Source organism: Apodemus sylvaticus, chromosome 2 (assembly GCF_947179515.1).
Source record: "Apodemus sylvaticus chromosome 2, mApoSyl1.1, whole genome shotgun sequence".
NCBI lineage: Eukaryota > Metazoa > Chordata > Mammalia > Rodentia > Muridae > Apodemus > Apodemus sylvaticus.
Genome location: NC_067473.1, coordinates 160,415,188 through 160,439,452, shown reverse-complemented (window position 1 = coordinate 160,439,452; position 24,265 = coordinate 160,415,188). Strand labels below are relative to the sequence as shown.

Sequence of the window (24,265 nt, the reverse complement as noted above, 5' to 3'; positions counted from 1 at the left end):
GGTTTCTAGGATTTGAACTCAGAACCTTCAGAAGAACAGTTGTTGCTACTTTGTTTCCAACCCAATTCCCTGGTTCAACTCAATCAGTTAACAAAACAAAACAAGCTACAAGCCTAGATTGGCCGACCTCCTGCTACACTGCTACACTACTCTATATCCCATATAACTTGCTGTTTCTCCAGGCCAGGAGCTTCTCTCTCTCTCTCTCTCTCTCTCTCTCTCTCTCTCTCTCTCTCTCCTCTCTCCTCTCTCCTCTCTCCTCTCTCCTCTCTCCTCTCTCTCTCTCTCTCTCTCTCTCTCTCTCTCTCTCTCTCTCTCTCTCTCTCTCTCTCTCTCTCTCTCTCTCTCTCTCTCTCTCTCTCTCGCCTCTCAACTGATCTCCCGTAGCTCCTTCCCCTTCTGTTTAATCCCCGTCGCTCCTCCCCTAGACTCTCAGCTCCTCCCCCTTCCTCCTGCCCAATCATTGGCTCAAGCCTTTATTTGAAAAGTTAAGGTGGGGAGAAGGGTCACAAGGCAACTCCTCTTCTGCAGCCCCTCTGAGGAGTGGAATTAGCATCGAGATACAAGCCCAGGGCTATTCACAACAAGCAGTCAGTGCTCTTAACCGCTGAGTCATCTCTCCAGCCTGTAAATTAATTTTTTATTTAATTAAAGTATAATTACATAATTCCTATTTCTTCTACCTCTCCTATGCCCTCTTTAATTAGTATTGTTATATATACACACATGCATATATATGCAAATAAATATGTAAATTCAATATGTAAATATGGGTTTGCTTACTGTGGGCTTGTTTCCTTGGACTTTCTACTCGGTGTTGGATAACCTTTTAGGACACACGTCCTGGCGAAGACTAGTTCTCTCTGCATTCTTCATCTAGGGCTGGGGCACGTGAGATGTTTCTCATCCACCTTGGCACATCAACTGAGGCTGTCATTGTTCAGTTCTGGTTTCATTTAAGCAGCCATATTGTTGAGATTTCATGAGATAGCCTGTAATTGCTTCCTCTGTTGAAGCCATGAATCCCGGGTTGACCTGCGGTTCCTGAATTTCTAAGGGATGAAAGGAATTGCTTAGATTGCTGAGGGTGGCAGAATGGCCCTGTGAGTGCTTCTGCTTGGATGGATGGGCATCCTAGGACTTGGAATCTCGGGAAGCTCGCAGCTCTGAGCGGAAGCCTCCTCAGCAGAGGGCACTGCAGCTCCCAGGGGAGGGGATCCCCCGGCGAGCTCAGGAGCTCCCTGGCTCCACTTTTCCCCTCCCTCCCTCCTTCTCTTCATTGCTTCTTGGCTTCTTCCAATGAGAGAGTCACACCAGGCAGCAAATCTCACAAAAGAAAAAGTTTGGAGGGTTCAAGAAGTGAAAGGACAAATCCAGGGATGATGCCCTCTGCTCCCGGAAGTGGACAGCGGGGAGTGGGAGTGGGGGTGGGGGGTGGGAGGGAGACACTGAACAAAGGGCAGGGCTTATCTAGGATTCTTAGTGGGCGGGGCTTTTCAGGGCTGATCTTGGGAAGCTCGGGAATTGGTGGGTTTCCCTGGAATTGGTAGGTTTTAGCTGGGTGGTGGTGGCACACGTGTTTAATCCCAGCACTCTGGGAGGCAGAGGCAGGCGGATTTCTGAGTTCGAGGCCAGCCTGGTCTACAGAGTGAGTTCCAGGACAGCCAGGGCTATACAGAGAAACCCTGTCTCCAAAACACCAAAAAATAAAAAATAAAAAGGAATTGGTAGTTTTTTCATGTTTAGGGACAGGCAGGTGGTATGTGAATTTCAGGGACTGGTGGGTTCTCTTGCTCAGCAATTGGTAGCTTTTTTTTTTTTACACCCCTCCCCCTTTCCTGCGCTGGACCCATGGGTTGGGATGGGAAGACCTTCCCAGCCTCGGGTGGCTTTGGATAAGGTCCTAGGCTGCTTGGGGGGGGGGCTGGAAAGGAGCAGTCGCCACCCCGGACAGCTCCTGCACTGGTGTTTCATGAAGGCTGTAGGCTGTGGCGGGAAAGGAGAGGCACCACTATGGACAGCTCCTGTGAGGCTGCAGGCTGAGGACGTGGCGCAGTTTTTGTTGTTGTTGTTGTTGTTGTTGTTCACCGGAGTCACCATTTTCATTTTCAGCCACAGGCTGGGGTCACAAGGGCTGGGTTTGCTGCTTTGCCAGTTCTTGTGGCATTCCCCTCAGGGACTACAGGCACTGTGCCTCCTTTCTTGTCCTCTTGACAAGGCTTGAACTTACTGTGTGGTCTAGGCTGGCTTTGAACTAAAAACAATCCTCCTGCCTCAGCAACAATGTGCTGGGATTACAAGACTGTGTCACTTAACACACTTCCACTTGCAAGGCACTTCCAGCCTTCAGAATACATTAATGTTTACTCTTTTTGCCTCTTAAATCCCCGCACTTGTGAGGCAAGGTTGCTGTGAATTTGAGACAGGCTTCGGCTACCCAGTGAATTCCAGGCCATCCAGGGCTACACAATGACATTCTCTTTCAAAATACGATTTTTAATTTATTTCCTCACAATAACCTCAGTACTGAGAATACTGGGGGTGGGTGGGAGGGGCAGGGATTTGTTTACTAAGGGTCAACCACGTGCAAAGCCACTTACATTGTTTTTGAAAACTATAGTTCTTTGAGGTGAATGCTATTTCATTTTGAAGTAGCCCAGGCTAGCCCAGAACATTCTCCTGCTTCAATTTACAGACAGCTGCTGTTTACAGCTGTGCGCTACCATGCATAATTCAGCAATATATTTTTAGATAGTATAGGCTGAAGAACACACAGCTATTGAATAATAGAGCTGTTTGGAACCCAGAAATTATACTTTAAAGCTACTGCTGTTGCTAGAGCGTCCGTTCCGTGACACGAAGAGAACAGATTTTGTCTATTATGTTCCTCAAGCTAGACTGATCCAAAGGAACACTTCCTGACTCTCAGCCCACACATATTCCATCAGACCACTTTACAATCTTTCAAAAGATTAGTTTAACTATGTGTATGTGTGCACTTGTGCGTGCGTGCGTGTGTGTGTGTGTGTGTGTGTGTGTTAGAGTATGTATCCCTTGGAGATGGAGTTATAGATGGTTGTGAGCTATCTTTTATGGGGGCTGAAAACCAAACTGAGTCCCCTGCAAGTGCTTGATTGCTCTCACCGAGTCATCTCTCTAGCCTCCGATTTGCATTTTATATAAAGCTTGTAACAATTGGTCCTATGTCTGCCTGTGTTAGGAGTTCTCTTTTCCTTAGATTCCACAAGATAATGTTAGCTGGGTGTGGTAGCACTCATCTGTAATCCCAGCATTTAGGAGGCTGGGAAAGGAGTGACATCAAGGCAGTCTGGCCTACATAGAAAGACTGCCTCAAGACAAAACATAGCAACAGCAAAGACCCGAGTAACTCAGCAGACCCTTCCCAGTTGTTAAAGTTACGTTTATCCTACAGAATTCTAGATAAGTGCTAGTAAATTGCAGATCTACCAAGACTCCAAGGCAGACTTAATTTTTTTAGATATATTCATTTTATTTCATGTGCATGCTTGTTTACCTGCATACTGTGTGCATGTGTGCATGTCCGGCTTATTCTGAGGTCAGAGGAGGGCGTCAGGTCTCTCTAGAGCAGGAGTTACAGATGGTATGTGGGCGCTGGGAATGGCGCTGGGGCTTTTAGAAGAACAGCCAAGGGCTCTTAATCGCTGAGCCATCTCTCCTGCAAGAGGGAGTCGCAGGGGTCGCAAGCTGGGTCTTCAAGCAGCTTAGCCCAGGTTTGCACCACCAAGTCACCTTCAAGTAAAGATTATGAGCCGAATCCGACCAGCAACAAAGCCCATAACTTAATATTTCCTGCTTCTCTTCGTGCCTTTCCCCCTCATCCATCTCCTTTTTGCTTCTTAGGGATAGTCTTAAAGTCCAGTTCCTTTGCATCCGGACATCTGATTGCTTTAAGGATTTAGTGGCCAGCCCCGCCTCCCTCCCGCTTCTCAGTGCTGCTGTTATTATTGGAGCATTGTTTTATGTCCTCCGACAATTAACCCCTTGACACTCTTTTCTCGCCTCCTCCAGGTTCCTGGGATTAGAAATTGGGCCTCGTAACCTGGCAACCACTGAACTACCCGCTGAGGGTGGAAATAGGGGCGTTAGGGTTTTTGCTTTGCGGTTGAGGTACTTCAGGCTCTCAACGGAAGCTGCCTGCAAAGCTAAGCGTCCCGCCCCTGTTGCCATAACAACAATATATAACTCCTGCTACCCCGTTGCGTCTTCCAAAAAACAGTCCTGGTGTCTCAGCGCAAAGATCCTCTCCATAACTACTTCTAGAGGAGCAGAGTCAGGGTCTGTGCCCACTTCTGAAGGCGAATTGGGTTGGAGGGTTGAAGACTTCGTGTCAGGGAAATGGTGGTGCAGAGAGACCCATTAGGAGAGCAGGGGTTGGGGATGGAAGGGAACCCAGAGGTGTGGTGTGGATAAAGAAGGGGAGAAGGATGGGGCAGGTTTTAGGAGGATATGTGTCAAAGGGAATTCAGGAAGGAGGACTCTGGGCTGTGGGGCAGAGTTGGAGGCCAGGGAAGGCAGGAACAGTCTGGGAGTGTGGGGAAAGTGCCCCAAGGGACCCGGGGAGGGAGAAGGAGAGGGGGCTCGGAGCAGAGACTGGGAAGTCCAAAGAAGTTCTCCAACATAAGGGAAAATGCGCAGGAGGGAGTTCAGGGGTGACAGAGGCTCTATAGGGTACCTGTAAATGGAGGTGAGGGACTGGAGGGTTGGTGGGGGTGGGAGCTAAGACCTCCTTTCTCAGAACCAAGACTGAGTTTCTTCTGACCCCAGAGCTCAGGGCGGAGAAAGATGTCGGATGAAGATGATGTGGATGACGTCGAAGCAGAACAGGACGAAGTGGAAAGAGAAGAGGATGACAAGGAGTTAGAGGATTGGGATGAGTACAGGAAAGAGGCGGAAGAAGTCTCTGAGGAAGTGAGAGCCTGGCTAAGGAGGGCTCCTGGGGCTCGGGCCTAGAGGGGAGCTGCAAAGGGACGCCTGTGTTCCCCTCCTCTTGCAGTGGCTGCCCACTCCCCTCACGGAGGGCATGATGAAGGAAGGGCTTTCTTTACTCTGCAAGGTCGGCAGTGGACTGGCTCACGCTTATATCAAGCTGGAGGTTAAGGACAGGTGAGGACTGAGAGAGGGAGCATCACGTGCCTTCCCCTTCTCATTCCTGAGTGTCTGGGCTAGAGCCCACGTCTCTCTCTCATCCCGAGCTAATGGGAAGAAATGGTGGGATTTGCCCTCCAGAACTTCCGGGGCAATGAAAACCAAGAAGGAAACCCCATTTGCCTCCTCTCCCCTCTCTCTCTCTGTTATCCCAGTGCATCTTTGCATTACCCCTGTCCCAGCACGTCTGCCCGTTCTCGCGTTCTTATCCTTTCCGGTGGATCTCCTCCCCCTCCCCCACCCCCATCTCCTAGGGACCTCACGGACATCACCTTACTGCGCTCCTATATCCATCTTCGCTATGTGGATATTTCTGAGAACCACATCACAGACATGTCGCCGCTCAACAGTCTCACTCACCTACTGTGGCTGAAAGCCGACGGCAACCAGCTTCGGAGTGCCCGGATGAACGAACTGCCCTACCTGCAGATCGCCAGTTTTTCCTACAACCAGATCATAGACACGGAAGGCATCTTTCATCCCCGTCTGGGAAGCCTGGATCTCAAAGGTGGGTCCTTAGGAAGAGAAGCACAGAACTTCCCTTCCTAGCATGGAGCTGACAGACGTTAGGCAGTGCATGTTTCTTGGCTGAGCTACGCAGCCCTCTGTATGGAGGCATGAGCTGGGCTGGGGGTACAACTCGGCAGTAAAGCCTTGTCTCTATACAGGGCCTAGCCAGAAAAGGAGACTTATTAAGGTCATATTCTTTTTGTAAAATTTATTTTCAATTACATGTACATGGGTGTATGCAGGTGTCCGCGGAGACCAGAAGGAAATGTCGGCTTCCTGTGATCTGCCTGCTGTGGGTGCCGGGAACTGAACCCAGGCCTTCTGAAAAAGCCGCCAGGGCTCTTCCCCACTGAGTCCTCTCTGCAGCCCCTCATAAAATTCTTTATGACAGTTCTCTATGCTGGAGATACAACGATGAGCAAAGCCGAAGATCTTTATTCTTTAAACTAGTCCATTCTAGTTTAGGGTGATGGGCAGATAACAGTGAGCATAGAGAGTAAATACAAGGGCTGGAGAGATGGCTCAGTAGTTAAGAGCACTGACTGCTCTTTCGGAGGTCCTGAGTTCAAATCCCAGCAACCATATGGTGGCTCACAACCATCTGTAATGAGATCTGATGCCCTCTTCTGGGGTGTCTGAAGACAGCTACAGTGTACTTATAATAAATAAATATAATCCCTACATCTGGAGATTAGAGCAGCGTGGAGGAAGTTCAAAGCCAGCCTGGGTCATCTTGGCCTGCAGAGTGAGACCCTGTCCTAAAATACAAGGGGCTGAATCTAGAGTCTTGGGCACGCTAGGGAACCACTTTTCTACTGAACCATATCCCTGTGCTATTATGACTTTTTATTTTATTTTTTATAAGATTCTTAAAGGTGAGTTTGTTTATGCATTTTATGCATGAGTGCCTTGCCTGCATATATGGCTGCACACAGAGGATGGTGTTGGATGCTTGGCCCAGGGAAGTGGCACTATTAGGAGGTGAAGTCTTTTTTGTTTTTTCGAGACAGGGTTTCTCTGTGTAGCCCTGGCTGTCCTGGAACTCACTCTGTAGACCAGGCTGGCCTCGAACTCAGAAATCTGCCTGCCTCTGCCTCCCAAGTGCTGGGATTAAAGGCGTGCACCATCACTGCAGGCTAGGTGAAGTCTTATTGGAGGAAGTGTGGCCTTGTTAGAGGAAGTGTGTCACTGTGGAGGCGGGACTTTGAGGTCATATATATATATATATATACTTAAGTCTGTGGGTATGGCACAGTCTCCTCCTGGCTGCCTTCTGATCAAGAACTCTCAGCTCCTCCAGCACTATGCCTGCCTTGCAGGCTGTCATGCTTCAGACATGGTAATAGACTGAAACTGTAAGCAAGCCCCAATCAAATGTTGTCCTTTATAAGAGTTGCCTTGGTCATGGTGTCTCTTCATGGTAATACCCCACAATCCCAAAGTCCATTATTTCACCAAACAAAAACATGGTCAGGCCTATCAGAGCCTGCTACCAACTTCTGTCTTAGTTGTGGAGAGACACCAGGGGCCAAGCATATTGAAACCACCACACGTGGACTGTGAGCCAGATGTGGTTGCTGGTGATGGAACTCAGAACCTCTGGAACAGCAGGCAGCTCTGAGCCATTAAAGCCATCTCGTCAGCCCTGAAAATTACTTTTAATTTTTGAGAAGGAATCTCTCGTAAATTTCTGAAGCGGGACTTGAACTCTGTCCGTAGAAGCCAGGAAGGCCATAGCTTTGTCACTCTGCTGCTTCAGGCTCCTAGGGAGTAGATCTGCTCTACTAGGTAGTAGGTCTGAGCTACTAGGCCCAGCACAGATGACACCTGACCAAAGATGTTCAGGAAGGAAACGCATGCGCCATGAGCATTGCTCAGGCGTTACCAATTTATCCTCAAAGCATAGAGGGGCAAACCCGGGTCCGCGTGCCTCAGAGCTCCAAAGGTGTCAGCCTTGGGTTGTTCTTCCTCACCATCCCCCCTGCATCAGAGCAGAAGAAGCTAGAGGGGGGCCATCATGCCTCCTGCTCAACCTTCGCAATGGACCCTTGAGATCTCCGTTCCCTCTTTCCCGACAGGGAACCGCATCCGCCAGGTGACTGGTCTGGACCCTGAAAGGCTGACTAGCCTGCACACCCTGGAGCTTCGGGGGAACCAGCTAGAAACCACAACGGGAATCAACCTTCCGAAGCTAAAGAACCTCTACCTGGTAGCTCACTGGGCCCTCAGGTGGCATAGGGAAGGGAGCCCAGCCGTGGCTTCTAGTAGGGCTCAGCCAACAGCTTCAGCACCTCGGTGGGGTGCGGCCTGGCATGGCGCCCGATGCCCTGGAAATATAAAATTAGAACAATAAGTACAAGCTTATGCTTATAATGGGAGTCTGGTTAAGGAGGGCTGCTGAGAGGCCAGCCTGGGCTACAGGATAAGAATAAGACTCTGTCTCTCAGAGGGTAAGGAGGAGAGGAGGAGAGAGGGAGAGAGGAGGGCGGGGCTGCAATATATGATGTGTGAAAAATGCGGAGAAAATGTTTTGATACAGGTTGTTGCCAAATGTGCTTTTCAGGTACATAGAACAAACAAAGAAGGCCGTTTAAATATTCATTTGTTTATTTATTGAGATAGGGTTTTATGTAGCCCAGGCTGACTTGAAATCACTATGTACCTGAGGATGACCTTAAACTCCCCTCATCCTCCTGCCTTCACCTCCCAAGTGCCAGGATCCCAGTATTTACCATTATAACATGTGTGTGTATGTGTGTGTGTGTGTGTGATTGTGTGTGATTGTGTAGGTACGTGCGCGATGTGCATACTGGTTTTTGTTTTGCTAAGGCAGAGTTTTTCTGTGTAGCTCTGGCTATCCTGGAACTCTCTCTGTAGGCCATGCTGGCCTTGAACTCAGAGAACTCTGCTTCTGCCTCTCAAGTGCACAGCTGCACACCTGCATGCACACACAGCGTGTGCACACACAGACGTAAACACATAAAACAAAACTGCTAGTTATAGCTGGGCAGAGCAGGGCTATAGGAGAGCTGGACCACTAACACTTCCTCCCTAGCCCAGAACAATAGGTGTTTCTAGTTTCTACTGACAGATTTGCTGCTGCTGCTGCTGCTGCTGCTGCTGCTGCTGCTGCTGCTGTTGTTGTTGTGGGAAATCTAGTCTTCGGGCTTCTTTCTCTTTAAAAAAAAATTATTATGTATACCGTATTCTGCCTGCATGTATGCCTGCAGGCCAGAAGAGGGCACTGGATATCATCATAGATAGTTAGGAGCCTCCACGTGGTTACTGGGAATTGAACTCAGGACCTCTAGAAGAGCAGTGAGTGCCCTTAACCTCTGAGCCATCTGTCAAGCCCTTCTTTCTCTTTACAATCACTTCTTACTTTGTATTTGGGGCATGAGAATTAACGGCTAGCGTTGGCTGTCTTTCCACCATGTTGGTAGAGGGGAATGAAGTTAGGTTGTTGGTGTGACTGCAAACGGTCACTGAGTAATCCTGATGGCCCCTTTGAATTTTTTTTTTGGAGGGGACAGAGCTGTTTGAGATACGGTCTACCACTGTAGTCCGGGCGGGCCTGGAGACTTCATGAGGTAGCCCAGGTTGGCTTCTATGCCATGACACTTTTATTGCCCCCATCTCCTGAATACTGGGATTTGGGGGGATGGGACACCACACGTAGGTCTGCACTTCTTCATTCTCTAGTCACACACCATCTGTCCCCATGCCCCTTCTCCATGCCCACGCCCCTTCTCCACACCCACGCTCCTCAGATTTCTTCTTGGCTTCATCCTTTTCCAACTCCCTCTCTCTGCTCCCCTGGCTCAATGTTACCGCCTGCTGGGATGTAGGCTCAGAACCTGCTGAAGAAGGTGGAGGGCCTGGAGAACCTGAGCAACTTGACCACTCTGCATCTGCGAGACAACCAGATTGAAACTCTGGACGGCTTCTCCAAGGAAATGAAGTCGCTGCAGTACCTCAACCTGAGGTATGGGCGTGCACCCTCTCTCTCTCTGAGACCCACCTCCCACCTGCTCATCACTAAGAGCAGCTTCTGAGTCCCTGGTCTTCTCCCAGGAACCTGCAGCTGGGTCCTCACCCTGCCCTGACTCTGCCCTCTGCTGCCCTTTTGTCTGCATTCACCTCGAAGACTAACGCAAAGATCTTCCTGGGAGCTCGGGATTCTTATATTAATTCAATCTATAGTGAATAATACTATACTGTGTTTAGTAGGGCATATTCTGTGTTTTAGGGACACCTAAAAGACTCAGACATAGTTGTTTTCCTCTTTTTCTTTTCTTTTTGTTTTTTCCCCCCCAAAATGTTTTTTCTGTGTAGCCCTGGCTGTCTTGGAACTCACTCTGTAGACCAGGCTGGCTTTGAAATCAACAAGATCCTGCCAGGCGGTGGTGGCACACGCCTGTAATCCCAGCACTCTGGGAGGCAGAGGCAGGTGGATTTCTGAGTTCGAGGCCAGCCTGGTCTACAGAGTGAGTTCCAGAACAGCCAGGGCTATACAGAGAAACCCTGTCTTGAAACAACAACAACAACAACAACAACAAAAAGGAAATCAGCAAGATCTACCTGTCTCTGCCTCCTCAGTGCTGGGATTAAAGGCATGCGCCACCACTGTCCACCACTACCGAGCTTCTTTGTCATTTTTATTTATTTTTAATTTTTTTTTGTTTTTTTGTTTGTTTGTTTGTTTGGTTTTTTTGAGACAGTTTCTCTGTGTAGTTCTGGCTGTCCTGGAACTCACTCTGTAGACCAGGCTGGCCTCAAACTCAGAAATCCACCTGCCTCTGACTCCCAAGTGCTGGGATTAAAGGTGTGCGCCACCACCACCCGGCTTCTTTGTCATTTTTAAATATGAGGTTCTTGCAGTGTTCCCCAGGCTAGCCTCAATCTCTCAGCCTCAGCCCCCTGGACAGCTGAGGTCATAGGCATCCGTGTTTAAGTGAGCCAGTCGGACTCCAGTGCTCTTTTCCTGGCTGTATCCTATGAAAATGTAAATGCTTTTCTCCCTCTCCTAGGCTCCATTCCTTGTCTCCTTTCTCCTGAACTGAGCACTACCTGTAAAGGACAGCCTTTAACCTTTTATATTAAGTAGAAGATGTAGCCCGCCAGAGGGTGGTGGTGGCACAGGCTTTTAATCCCAGAACTCAGGAAGCAAAGGCAGGCAGATCTTTGAGTTTGAGGCTGTCATGGTCTACAGAGTGATTTTTAGGAGAGCCAGAAAAGTCTGTCTTGGAAAGAGAAAGAGAGAGAGAGAGAGAGGAAAGGAGGAAAGGAAGGAAAGAAACACAAAACTTCAAGGCCAGATGTGGTAGCACATGCCCATAATCCTAAGGCTTGGGAGTCAAAGGCAGGAGGATTGCTGCAAGTTTGAGGGTATGACCAGACTCACATTGTAAGTAGAACTGTACCAGCCAGGGATACACAGTGAGATTGTCAACAACAACAACAACAAAATAACAGCAATGAAAAGAACCAGATGTGGTGGCTTGTGCATATAATTCCAGCACTCAGGAGGCTGAAGCAGGAGGATTTCTGTGAGTTTGAGGCCAGCCTGAGCTGCAGAGCCAGACTGTCACCCCCTCCAACACACACACACACACACACACACACACACACACACACACACGGAAGGAGGAGCTGGATGAACACAGACAGGATCAGAGGGGTTTTTCTCTAAGCTCTTTTCTGATGGAGAATTCTTTAATTTTTTTCCCCCTGTGTTTCTATTGATCAAACCCAGGGCCTTGTGAATGTGAGATATGTGCTCTACCCCTGAGCCTAACTAACAAAATGCCAGGAGAGCTCAAAGTGAGGAGTTTCCACAAGGCCCGGGCACCTGTGGAGATCAGTCTGGAATGCTTACGAATGGATTCATAAATGTTTGGAAGCATGCCGCTCCACTCAGAGTTTTGGAAAGAACTCTAATTAGAAGGCTGAGCTTTTTATTTAAGCTGGGAGACTCAGTCCATCCCTAGCTCTGGGTTCCTTACTCAAGGAAGCACCCCACCCACCCCAGAGCACCCCACCCTTAGGCCAGAGCCCCTCCTCTGCTCGCCTGATCCTTCTGACCCCTGTCGTGGTATGGCTGATACACAGAAAATGTCTGCTCCTATAAGGGACATTTGCCCCCTTCTCCAAATACAAGATGGGATGAGGCCTGGCTTGGCTGCTCCAAAGTTTTAGGATGACACATCACATGGCATTTAGGGATTCTGTAGGATTTTAGGGTAGAGGAGGGATTAGGGAATTGCCTCCTGACAAGTCTGGTCCGCAACCATCATGGCTTCCAGGGCCAAGAGCTGCTTCCAGGAGTCCTCTTACAAAGGAAGTCCAGTTCCTAGCTAACAATCAAAGCCCATTTTCCTCAGTCAACCTCTCCCCGGCCTCATCCGTAGGAGTAATATGATTGGTGACCTAGCAGAGCTGGCCAAACTGCGAGACCTGCCGAAGCTTCGAGCCCTGGTACTGCTGGACAACCCGTGTGCTGACGAGACAGACTACCGCCAGGAGGCCCTGGTGCAGATGGCGCACCTAGAGCGCCTGGACAAAGAGTTCTATGAGGACGAGGACCGGGCCGAGGCTGAGGAGATCCGGCAGAGGCTGAAAGAGGAGCAGGAGCAGGAGCTCGATCCGGACCAGGACATGGAACCCTACCTGCCGCCAGTTTAGTGGCTCTTCCAGCCTGCAGGGACGGTAAAGGTGATGCCAGGAAGACAGCCCCGCCCCGGGAGGTGAAAGGCTGGGCACACAGGAGGAGAGGCCAGAGTCAGGGGCTGCAGGCATCTTAGATATGAAGGAAAGGTGAGAGAGGCTCAGGAAGTGGTAAAAAGAGACACGGGAGATCAGAGAAGGGAGAATTAGAGAGAAACAGAGGAGCACTGTGCAGACGAGGCTGGCATAGCCCGGAGGGAAGGAATGGGTCTGGAGTTCATGAGAGAAGGAGGTGGCTGGTGGTATGTGGAGGATGCAGCTGGGCCACGGAAAAGATGCTGCACTCAAAATCTGAAGCTAAAAATAACAGGACGCAGGGGTGGGGAGGCGAAAGGAGGGCAGGGTGAGGCAGAGTGAGAGGCCTGGGGTGGTGGGCACTGCAGTAGGGCACACGCGATTTACTCCTCTTTTCCAGGAGGCCAAGGACACTGGCCTCAAGAACTGAGAAGACTCCAGTGGGGGACCACCACGTTCATAGCCCTGTCACAGGAAGTGGGAGATGTCCCTTTTTGTCCCAGTCTGGAAATCCATCACATCCCAAGGCCCGGTGTGGCTTGGTCTGTGGGCCTAATCTCCAAAGCCCAGCTCTCAGGCAGGTCTGGGGCAACTAGGATGCTAGTAGGGGCTGTCTGGAGAGAGTTGCTGAGGAGGTGGGCTCTGATGGGCCAGTTCAGGTTTCAAATAAAAAGGCATTTTTATATTCTTGCGTCTGACCGAGTTCGTGAGCCTCTGTGGTGGGCTTCTCCATCAGTCTGGGTTAGTACCTGCCGCAGTACTGGAATGAGGCGACGCCTGCTTGCCTCGCGTTGGCTGGACATGGGTTCTGAGCAGTCCGTGTGTTTAAGGGATTGCCAGCCTGGTCCTGGATCGCCCCGGCCCTTCCCCCACCCGCTCGGTTCCCCACCACCACCCGCGCTCGTACGTGCGTCTCCGCCTGCAGCTCTTGACTCATCGGGGGGCCCCCGGGTCACATGCGCTCGCCCGGCTCTATAGGCGCCGCCCCCTGCCCACCCCCCACCCCACCCGCGCTGAGAACCGCAGCCGCCGCCACTCCTGCTCTCTCTGCGCCGCCGCCGTCACCGTCGCCACTGCCACCGCCACCGGCTGAGTCTGCAGTCCTCGAGGTGAGGCCCGTACCGGGCCGCATCCCCTTACTCGCTCCCTGTCGCCTCTACTCTCCGCTGTCCTGGGCTTAGCGCCCCGGGCGGGTGACGTTGCGTACCTGACTGTCACCTGCCTTCCCTGGCTCCCTCCATCCCCGGCCTTCCCGGACAGCTCCCGGCTTTCTGGCTGCCTCCTCCTCCTGGTTTAGGTACCAGCTTTCTGCATCCGCTTCTCTACCTGCTCGGTTCCACCCTCGCCTGCCCCTCTCCCAGCGCCAGTATTCCTCTAGGGTCCTGCCGATTTGTTTCTTAAGTTCGATGTCTCCGCAGGCGGCGCGTGTTTTTCTGGCACGTCTTTTTTTTTTTTTTTTCCTTTGCGTTTGCGAAGATACCCTCTCACCCTTCCTAGACTGGCCTCAGACTTGCTCTAGACTCGTCCTTTTTGGTCCCTCCTTCTCTCCCCCCCCATCTCTGACATTTCATGCTTGGGGGAGGGATCGGAGGAGTGGGGAATTTGTCCGGGGGTAGAAAAGCGATGGGTCTACCTCACCGTTCCTCACTGTAGCCCCTAGGGACTGGAGGCCTAGTCCCAGGACGCTGTCCCCAGACTCCTCTTGAAATAAGGAACTCGTGTTTGGGAGAGAGGTGACGACCCTGGAGTGTTTGCTAGACCTTATGTATATGGGCTGTCAAGTTGGGGCTCCGCCTGCCCAGACAACCCCTCTCCTTTCTGTTTCAAGATCCAAGGGAAAAAAAATGCCAGGCTGGCAACCATCCTGCCTGGGGAAGTCTAGGGGGACCCCACTGGTCGGTGGAGCTGCTGAGGGGCGAAGAAATCGCTGCTTGCGCCCCCCCCCTTCACTGCGGTGTTCTCCCATCTTGTCATGAGATGTACCCCGCCCCTACTGCAGTGACCTCCCCTTCCTCACTGCATTGACCTTCTCCTCTCTCCACGGGGAAGGAAGAACCCCCTTCTACAGTTCCTGATTGCAGCCCGCTCCTCCCCACCCCCTGCCCACTGCAGTAACCTCCTTCCCAGCCCTCCCAGCCTCTGGCCCCTCCCACTGGCCCAGGCTCCACCCTTCTAAGCTCTTATCTTTCTCCTTCCTCCACTTCCACCCAAGGAGATCCCAGCCATCATGTCGATAGAGAAGATCTGGGCCCGAGAGATCTTGGACTCCCGTGGGAATCCCACCGTGGAGGTGGATCTCTATACCGCCAAAGGTGACGGGTGGAGCATGGGCAGTCCATAGCTCCTACTTCCCCTATGCTGGGTCTGGGAAGGGTTGAGAGGTTTTTTTTCTTTCAAATTCAGGGGTCGTGGGGGTGGTAGGCCAGGTTCCCAAGGCTGGACTGTGGAGTCTGATCTTCCTTGACTCGTGGATCCAGGCTCGGTGGGTCTGTATTCTAGTTCAGAGTGAGAACCGTCCGGCCTGCGTGAGCACAGGGGCACACATGCTCTGCCTAGCACAGCCGTGTCTGAGGCCTCCCGCTTGTGCCTGTGAGGTCTCAGTTGGGCGGACAAGGTGGCCCTGCTTACGCAGCTGACATGGTGTCTGTGAGAGTGTGTGTATCTGTGTGTGTGTGTGTGTGGTGTCATGGAACCTTGTGGGAAGAAGTCTGGATGTGGCACTCCAGAGCTTAGGCTAGAAGGCCCCAGAGTATTCTCCCTCCTTCCTCAAGGCACGTCTTCTTCCAGGTCTTTTCCGGGCTGCAGTCCCCAGTGGGGCCTCCACTGGCATCTATGAGGCCCTGGAGCTAAGGGATGGGGACAAACAGCGTTACTTAGGCAAAGGTGATGGTCGACTCTCCTCCCCTAGCATGCCCCAGTCTCCTAGATGCCTTCCCCTGCCTCTCCTCCCTCTCCACCCCCTCCTCCTGGCCTGACCAGCCCCCTTTCCTTTCTCTAGGTGTCCTGAAGGCAGTGGACCACATCAACAGCAGGATTGCACCGGCCCTCATTAGCTCGGTGAGGCCTTTCTTTCCTGGGGGTGGGGTGGGGGGATGCTAGGTCAGAATCCTAGAAGAAATCTTGGATCCAGGGAGGGACAAGGGGAGTAAACAAACAGACAAACAAACAAACAAAAACAAACAAAAACCCAACCAATCAACCAAAACCCAACAATCCACAACCCTCCCAAACGCCCGACTCTTTAGGAATTATAGTTACAAATGCAAGGGTTGGAAAAATAGTGCTAACTGCCCCTGCAGGAACTCAAAGACCCAAAGGCTAAAGGCTGCCAGGGCAGGGGTCTGGTGGTACCCTGCTCAGACATAAGGCTGTGTGTGACTAGAGGGCCCTCTGCCTTAGGGTCCAACCTCCACCTTGCTCTGCCCACAGGGTCTCTCCGTTGTGGAGCAGGAGAAATTGGACAATTTGATGCTGGAGCTGGATGGGACTGAGAATAAATGTAAGCAGGGGCGGGGCGGGGCGGGTAAGCGCAGAGAACTGAGGAGCCAGCCTTGCTGGGGACACTTGGACTGTCAGGGAACCTCCTCCTCCCTTACCCAAAGCCACTGCAGTAGGAGGGGGTGACACTGGGCAGAAGGAAGAACTTCTTAAAGCACGAGGAGAACAGGAGTTGGCGTGAGGTAGTCTGGGGGGGGGGGTGTTTAGGAAGAGGCAGGCCTCCCCTTTCTTGTCACTTCTGTCCCCAAGCCCCCATTAGTAGTAGAAAATGAATGAATTGCTGTTGGGGGCGGGGCGGGACGTCTCCTTTACCTGCTTCCCTTAGGAGGAGTATAGGTGGAGGCAGGGGCTACAAGGGGGGGGGGGCATTTTTACTGTGTCTTCTTCTGTAATCTCCCAGCTAAGTTTGGGGCCAATGCCATCCTGGGTGTGTCCCTGGCCGTGTGTAAGGCTGGGGCAGCTGAGAAGGACTTGCCCCTCTATCGCCACATCGCTCAGCTGGCTGGGAACTCCGACCTCATCCTGCCTGTGCCGGTGAGCACTGCGCATGCTCAGACTCTTCCACCGAGAGGAGGGAGCATGCAGCAGGTGACGGATTGGGGGTGGGGGGAGCGGAAGGTGCACAGGCAGCTAACGAGAAAGGATCAGAATAATCTCGGAACATGAGACTTGAGCCTGGCATCAGGTTGGCATTTTCTGGGGCAGGAGGACAAGGCTCTGACTTTTCGGTAACTCTGTGACCATCTGTGGCTCCCCAGGCCTTTAATGTGATCAACGGTGGCTCTCATGCTGGGAACAAGTTGGCCATGCAGGAGTTCATGATCCTCCCAGTGGGCGCCGAGAGCTTTCGGGATGCCATGCGACTTGGGGCAGAGGTGTACCACACACTCAAGGGGGTCATCAAGGACAAGTACGGCAAGGACGCCACTAACGTGGGGGATGAAGGCGGCTTTGCCCCCAATATCCTGGAGAACAGCGAAGGTGAGGCCCGGAGCCCTTACTCCTGCTCTGAGTCTCACGTCGGAAAGCTGGCACGTGGGGTCCTGCAGGGTACTGGTGAAAGGTCCCTGAATCTCTGAAAATCTCAAGAGGTAGCAAGCAGCCCCTAGGGTGGGTTCCCGGACCTTCCAGTTTCACTCACAGATGTTGGAGCTGGGTCTGTTACCTGCCCAGCCAAACCCCGTTGGTTAGCATAGTCCTCACTTGACTGCTGAGAAAACTGGTAAGTGGTCTGGGTAAGGCTCATTTCATCTAACGCCACAGTCTTCATTAGATGACATACGCCGTGCTCCAGGGAGGTACTCCACATCTCCTCCCCAGCCCCCTGGGTATCTAGGATTCCTATATTTTCTGTGCTGCAGGAGAACCAGAACTATAAAGGTAAGTGGTTAAAAGTGAAGGTACTGCCGGGCGGTGGTGGAGCACGCCTGTAATCCCAGCACTCCAGGAGGCAGAGGCAGGCGGATTTCTGAGTTCGAGGCCAGCCTGGTCCACAGAGTGAGTTCCGGGACAGCCAGGGCTACACAGAGAAACTCTGCCTCGAAAAAACCAAATCCAAAAAAAAAAAAAAAAAAAAAAAAAATGAAAGTACTAGCCAGGCAGTGGTGTCCCACACCTTTAATCCCAGCACTCCGGGAGGCAGAGGCAGGGAGGCAGAGGCAGGAGGATTTCTGAGTTCAAGACCAGCCTGGTCTACAGAGTGAGATCCAGGACAGCCAGAGTTACACAGGGAAAGCCTGTATCAAAAACAAACAAACACAAAAAACAAAGCAAAAAGTGAAAGTAGTAGCCAGGGGTGTGGCTCAGGGGCAGAGCGCCTGCTCAGGGCCACCACACCACACCCAGATGTGTACACATACATGCACATACTTGTAAGTGCACACGTATTCATACACATTCATGCAGACTCTGGAATCACATTACTTGCATTTCTTTGAACTTTAAAGAGTTATTGGTGAGCTGAAGTGTAAGGGTTGCTCTGAGCTCAGAGCCTGGGCTACATGAAACCCTGTCTAAAAAGAAAATAATAATAATAATAATAATAATAATAATAATAATAAAGAAAAGAGAATAATGATAATAATAAAGACATAGAAGTGGTCTTTTAAAGAGTCAAGCATTTGAGGCAGGGCATGGAGGTGCAGATCTTTAATCTCAGGTTAAGGCAGGTACATCTTTGAGTTCAAAGCCAGCCTGGTCTACACAGAGTTCAGAGCTAGGGCTACATTGTAAGAACCAGTCTCAAAACAAAACAAGGCGCAGGGGGGGAGGGAGGGGGAGGAATGATCTGAGTTCTAGAAGTATCACTGAGGATTAAATGAGATAATATATGTACAATGCCAACATGAGGTGATCCTGGAGAAAGCTATCAAGGCTCAGTAGTTCAGGACATTTGCTGCTCTTGCAGAGGTCTCAGGTTTGGTTTGCAGCATCCACACGGAGATCCAAGGGATCTAACACGCTGGCATCTGTGGGTACCAGCATGTACATGGAGCATATACATACATGCAGAAGAAAAAACCCACTTTATACACATACAAATTTTTTAAAGAACACACACACACACACACACACACCCTGCTAGCCAGGGCCTGGTGGTGCCCGTCTAGCATCCCAACCATTTAGAGTCTGAAGCAGGAGAATTGAAAATTCAAGGTATACTTTAGTTACAGAGTGAGTTCAAGGCCAGCCTAAGCAACTTAGATCCTTTCTCAAAATGGGGGTTGGGGGGAAGGCAGGAATGTGGCTGAGTGGCAGAGAATTTGCCTTTAGATTCAAGTCCCAGTGCCAAGATGATGTGGGGCTTGGCGGAGGGCGACACAATTCTACCTTCTGTCTCCCCTCCTTTCTCCTCAGACCCTAGCCACACCTCCCCTCCTACAGACCCCTCCTTCCTTCACACCTATTTCTCCGACTTAACAATTTCCCGTAGCCTTGGAGCTGGTGAAGGAAGCCATCGACAAGGCCGGCTACACGGAGAAGATGGTGATCGGCATGGACGTGGCTGCCTCTGAGTTTTACCGTGATGGCAAATATGACTTGGATTTCAAGTCTCCCGCTGATCCTTCCCGATACATCAGCGGGGACCAGCTCGGAGCACTCTACCAGGACTTTGTCCGGAACTACCCTGGTGAGAGCAAGGGATTGTGGGAGATAGGCAAAAGTGAACTTTATGGGGTGCAGTGTCTGGGGCCAGGTGAGGTCCTGAGGAGGCCGAGAAGCAAGAAGGGGCAGTAGGTTCTTGCAGGGCAGCGCCTTGAGTGTCATGTGACTGTGCATGAAGCTGGGAGGGGGGGCTCCTCCGTCTGTTTCAGAACCTGGGCTCTGAGAGCTTCTGGGGTCCTAGGGAAGGGCTCTGGAAGGAGCCAGGGATGGGAAAAGCATGCATGGATGTGACAGAAAAGTGCCAGGCTTTAGTATCTTTGATCGATGAAGGGAGATACTGAATGGAGTTGGTGCGGCTGCCTGGGGGTGGGGGATCACTGAGGTACTGAGTCTCCACAGCTACCAACGGCCTCCGTCCTCTCCACTCCCTCTGCAGTGGTCTCCATTGAAGACCCATTTGACCAAGATGACTGGGCGGCTTGGTCCAAGTTCACAGCTAACGTCGGCATCCAGATAGTGGGCGACGACCTGACGGTGACCAACCCCAAGCGCATCGAGCGGGCGGTGGAGGAGAAGGCCTGTAACTGTTTGCTGCTCAAGGTCAACCAGATCGGCTCAGTCACCGAAGCCATCCAAGCGTGAGTGGCTTCCGGCCTCCTCCCACCTGGTCCTCGGCTCTTCAGGACCCTCGCGAGCCCTCCTAGCTAGATTCTGCCTTGGAATCCTGGCGAACCCTTCACGCTCTTCTCCCTTGGAGTCTTTCTATCCCTCACCATCTGCCCCTTTAGTCACCTTCCTCCAGGTGCTTCCTGACAGAGCTTGAGTGAGCCCCGGGGTCTGGGAGGGAATAGCTGCGCTTCGGGGCAGGTCAGTGCTTCCTGACCTAGCTCGAGCCCCGGGGCCTGGGAGGGGATAGGGCAGGTTAGTGCTGGTGTACGCTGCAGGTGCAAGCTGGCCCAGGAGAATGGCTGGGGGGTCATGGTGAGCCATCGCTCTGGAGAAACTGAGGACACGTTCATTGCTGACCTCGTGGTGGGACTGTGTACAGGCCAGGTGAGTAGACACCACAGTGAGGTGTCTCCTGTGGGATTAGGAGAGATCTTTGTGTGGTTGGTGGGTTCTAGGCCCAGGTGGTTGCTGGCCTGCCAAAAATTTGAGAGTCATAGATGTTTCAAGAGTAGATGAAGACGGGCAGTGGTGGCGCACGCCTTTAATCTCAGCACTTGGGAGGCAGAGGCAGGCGGATTTCTGAGTTTGAGGCCAGCTTGGTCTACAGAGTGAGTTCCAGGACAGCCAGGGCTACACAGAGAAACCCTGTCTCGAAAAAAACAAACAAACAAAAACAACAACAACAACAACAAAAGAATAGACGTCTGGCCTGGCACGGTGGCACAGGCCTTTAATCCCAGCATTGAGGAGGCAGAGGCAGGTGGATCTCTGTGGATTTAAGGCCAGTTTGGTTTGTGTAGTGAGTTACAGGGCTACACTGAGGGACTCCTTAACAAGCAAACAGTAAAAAGAGTGGAGTTCTGAGCTGGTGAGATGGCCCAGCAGGTCCAAGTGCCCAGTGCTAAGCCTGGCTGTCAGCTTCAGTCTGATTCATGGGACCCACAGGTTAGAAGGAGAGAACCATCTCCCACCAGTGACCTCTGACCTCCAGATGCACACCACAAGAGCAGAGCCACAGGCATGTACACAGACACAAAGTATTAATTTTTATAGTTAATTAGTACAAATGCAGATGTTTCAGGGCTAGAGGTTTAGCTCAGATATGGAGTACTTGCCTAGCATGTGCAAGCTCTTGGGTTCCATTTTTAAAAGTGGGGTGGGGTAGGATATGACGGTGCATGCCTTTAGTCCCAGCACTCAGGAGACAGAGGCAGGAGGATCTCTGTAAGTTCAAGACCAGCCTAGTCTACGTAGCAAGTTCCAGGACAGCTTAGGCTACACAGCAAAACTCTGTCTCAAAGAAAGAAACAGAGGGCTGGAGAGATGGCTCCATGGTTAAGAGCACTAACTGCTCTTCCAAAGGTCCCCAGTTCAATTCCCAGCACCCACGTGGTGGCTCACAACCAGCTGTAAAGGAATCCGATGCCCTCTTCTGGTGTGTCTGGAAACAGCCACAGCGTACTCATATATATATAATAAATAAATCTTTTAAACAAACAAACAAACAAACAAACAAACAAACAGACCTAGACTTGGTGACACACACCTTTAGTCTTGACACTTGGGAAGCAGAGGCAGGAGGATCAGGAATTCAAGGCTAGCTTATCCTTTTTGAGGCCATCTTTCATAAAACTGTCTCAAAATAAAAACCTTATGTGTGTAGGGGGAGTAGGGTTGTCCTATCAGGTGAAGGAAATCTTTAAGCTGCATATCTCCTGGAATGTTTCAGATCAAGTCCGGTGCCCCATGCAGATCTGAGCGTCTGGCGAAGTACAACCAGCTCATGAGGTGAGCAGGGTCCCTGAAGAACAAGAGCCCCGAGACCCAGGGCTAAACACCCCACTAGGCCGCCGCGCCGTCTCTCACACCCAGGACCTGGATGGTACTTGATGCCAAGAAAACAGTTTTGCTTAGTGGGTTCAGGGATGGTGTGACTGACAGGTCACTAACGGTCCACCAAAGCCAGGCAATGCTCACCTTGGGGCAGTCCTCAAAGGAGGACCCTGGGGGAAAGCCGATCCCTTCTTGTGCCCTGACTGCTCCCCTTCCGGATCCTCTGTCAGGATTGAAGAGGAGCTAGGAGATGAAGCTCGCTTCGCAGGACATAATTTCCGAAATCCCAGCGTGCTGTGACCCCCCTGCCTGCCTGAACTCGGGGACATCTCATTCTCCCGGAGCCTCTTTCTTGCTGTCCCGACCTGCCACAGTCACTCTGATACCCTGAGTCCCAAGTCACCCCGAGCGCCTCGACTCCCCTGTTCCGGCTGTTCTTGGCTTCCACGATCCCTTGCTGTTTCTGCTCTTCCTCCTCTCTGGGCCCCATTTTTTTGGGGGGGATTCAAGTCTTCCCACTTTCCCTTCTATTCTCTCTTCTCTTAAAAAAAAAAGATTAGAAGGGGGTCCGCAGAAGAGCCGTCAGCGTCTGACGGGAGCTTCAGGGTTGGTGTTTAAAGTGGGGCCGTGGGGCGTGTGTATTTCACGGCTTTCCATGCTGTGCATGAGCCTTGAACGATGCATAAAGCTGGTGTTTGGGGAGTGCTGGCCGTGTGGTCATGCTTGGTGTGTGTGTACAAGCACACGTTTATTTATTTATTTATTTATTTATTTATTTATTTATTTATTTCTCAGCTGGTCAGTCAGTCATCTCCCGTTAACGCTACAGTCTGAAAGTGACCCAACTTGACAGGACCAGGCATCAGTAGCCTCATGTGGCTTCACTCCACGTTGACCTGGGACAGGAGGTTTTACTAGCATGGGAAGGGGAACAGAAAAGGGCCGTAGCAGCAGTTTCATTTGGTGCGCTAGTCGCAGCTCGGTACTTCACAGAGGGGGGCTGTGTACCTGGGGGTCTCTTCTCCTATGACTCTGTCCCCGGCCCTAGGTCCCTCAGTTTTTTTCCGGCTGCACCAGAGCTCTGCCTCACTCCTCCGTGTCATCTTCCACTGCTGCCACCATCTCTGTGGCTTTGAAATGACCACCACCATTAAAGTCTGAATCACAGCACACCACCCCTTGTCTGAGGACTCTTACTCTCTGCTCCATATGAGAGGAGGAAGAGACAGGACTGGATATCGGTGAACCTAGGTAGCAGATCTGGGGAGGGTTCAGAAATTGGCAAGCCGCTCATCCTGACCAGGTTTGCAGCATTGCCGGTTACGTGGGATCCGTGGGTTTTTTTTTTTTCCAAGATAGGGTTTCCACGTGTCGCCCAGGCTGCCCTGGAACTCACTCTGTAGACCACGCTGGTCTTGAATTTACAGAGATTAACCTGCCTCTGCCTCCTGGGAACTGGGATTAAAAGCATGTCCCACCGCACCTGACTGAACTAAGGACTCTTAGCCTGTGGCACAGGAGTCACTCAAACATCAGGGACTGCGTGTATCTGGGGTAAGGAGGAAGGCATGTCAGGTTTCCAAAGTCTTTGACTGAAGCAGGAATAAAGTAGCAGACTAAAGACTGAAGCATCCCTGTACTGGTCCTCAGCAGAATTCCCAATGCCTTTGAAATGAGAATGTCATGGCCACTGACTCCTTTGGAATATGGAACCGAAGAAGAAAGGGAGAGCAGAATAAATGTTAGGGGTCTTAGGGGCCAGTAAAATGGATGCCAACACCTGAAGTGTTCCTCAGCCTCCCCGATAGCCAGACTGCGAGGACATCAGTGTGTGGCTAAAGGCCCTCTAGCCTCTCATCTCCAGTGAGGCTGTGGTGTTGAGGCCCCCAGCCTACCTTGGGGGGAGGGGCGACAACCCCCCTTACATTACTAGGCTTAGGTAGGGGTCTAGGGCTCACGCTTGCACGCAGCATCTGCCCGTGAACGGCCGTGGCCACTAGAGGGAGCCCAAGTTCTGCAGGACACCCTACTAGCCGCCAAGGTGAGGCTGGGGTGGGAAGAATTTCAAGGTTGCACCCTCTGCCCGCTTCTCACGGATCCTCCCAAGTTCTGGTCCCAGGCTCCCTCAGACTTCCTTCTCATTTTAGGGCTAACAGAAACTCTCCCCGGTGAAATGGCCAGGAGCCTCATCTCCCTGCCCATCTTTCCGTAGCCCTCATCTATTTTCAGTTCAAAGAACTCCTTGCCCCGTCTCCTTCCCTGTGCCTTGGAATTTCTACGGAAGCTCATTTTCCCCTTCTCTCTTCGCACCCCTATGGGCTCGCTACACTTCTCTGGGGTTGCTCTCTCAAAACTCCTAGGCGTTGGCCAGGGCTATTGGGGCTGCGGCCACGATTCCTAACCGTGTCTTTTCTCCCCTCCAGCCTAGCTAGGTATCTTTGTGTCTTTCTCTGTGGGCACGCCCAGCCCCCTCCAGGTACTAGGTTGGATTGGGTTACAGCTAGCTCTGCCTGGGCCTCCAAGGCCCCTCTCTGCTTTCCTGGTGCCATTGCCTGGAGACCAGTGGATTGTAAGGGGCTGGGGCCCGAGAGGGAGCTGGGGTGCAGGATGGGGGTGGGGTGTATACTCGATGCTCCCAGCAGCTGAGCTATGAGCCTGGTCTTGGGTACTGGAGGAACTGGAAGGTGTGGTGCTGGCTTCTTTTCCTAGTTTCATGCCTTGT

The 24,265-nt window shown here is 51.6% G+C and overlaps 2 protein-coding genes across 2 annotated transcripts; both read left to right on the top strand.

Moving 5' to 3' along the window:
- The first annotated feature begins 4,255 nt into the window (after window positions 1-4,255).
- Window positions 4,256-12,952, top strand: Lrrc23 (leucine rich repeat containing 23). Its single transcript, XM_052172692.1, has 8 exons — window positions 4,256-4,317; window positions 4,807-4,950; window positions 5,036-5,145; window positions 5,442-5,695; window positions 7,776-7,906; window positions 9,546-9,682; window positions 12,108-12,411; window positions 12,839-12,952. Exons 2-7 carry the CDS (start codon window positions 4,825-4,827, stop codon window positions 12,379-12,381), a joined length of 1,032 nt encoding a protein of 343 aa, XP_052028652.1. The 5' UTR covers window positions 4,256-4,317; window positions 4,807-4,824; the 3' UTR covers window positions 12,382-12,411; window positions 12,839-12,952.
- A 427-nt stretch (window positions 12,953-13,379) lies between these two features.
- Eno2 (enolase 2) lies at window positions 13,380-22,715 on the top strand. The gene is made up of 12 exons (XM_052174830.1): window positions 13,380-13,547; window positions 14,651-14,750; window positions 15,226-15,321; window positions 15,437-15,495; window positions 15,868-15,937; window positions 16,337-16,470; window positions 16,695-16,917; window positions 18,869-19,066; window positions 19,478-19,679; window positions 19,986-20,094; window positions 21,440-21,498; window positions 21,774-22,715. Exons 1-12 carry the CDS (start codon window positions 13,395-13,397, stop codon window positions 21,841-21,843), a joined length of 1,473 nt encoding a protein of 490 aa, XP_052030790.1. The 5' UTR covers window positions 13,380-13,394; the 3' UTR covers window positions 21,844-22,715.
- The last annotated feature ends 1,550 nt before the right edge of the window (window positions 22,716-24,265 follow it).

Coding starts and splice junctions, on each gene's coding strand:
- Eno2 (XM_052174830.1), top strand. CDS start 13,395: ATGCGCTCGCCCGGCTCTATAGGCGCCGCCCCCTGCCCACCCCCCACC. Junction 15,322..15,436: donor ACAGCGTTACTTAGGCAAAG/GTGATGGTCGAC, acceptor TCCTTTCTCTAG/GTGTCCTGAAGGCAGTGGAC. Junction 20,095..21,439: donor TGGGACTGTGTACAGGCCAG/GTGAGTAGACAC, acceptor GGAATGTTTCAG/ATCAAGTCCGGTGCCCCATG.
- Lrrc23 (XM_052172692.1), top strand. CDS start 4,825: ATGTCGGATGAAGATGATGTGGATGACGTCGAAGCAGAACAGGACGAA. Junction 5,146..5,441: donor AAGCTGGAGGTTAAGGACAG/GTGAGGACTGAG, acceptor CCCATCTCCTAG/GGACCTCACGGACATCACCT. Junction 7,907..9,545: donor AGCTAAAGAACCTCTACCTG/GTAGCTCACTGG, acceptor GCTGGGATGTAG/GCTCAGAACCTGCTGAAGAA.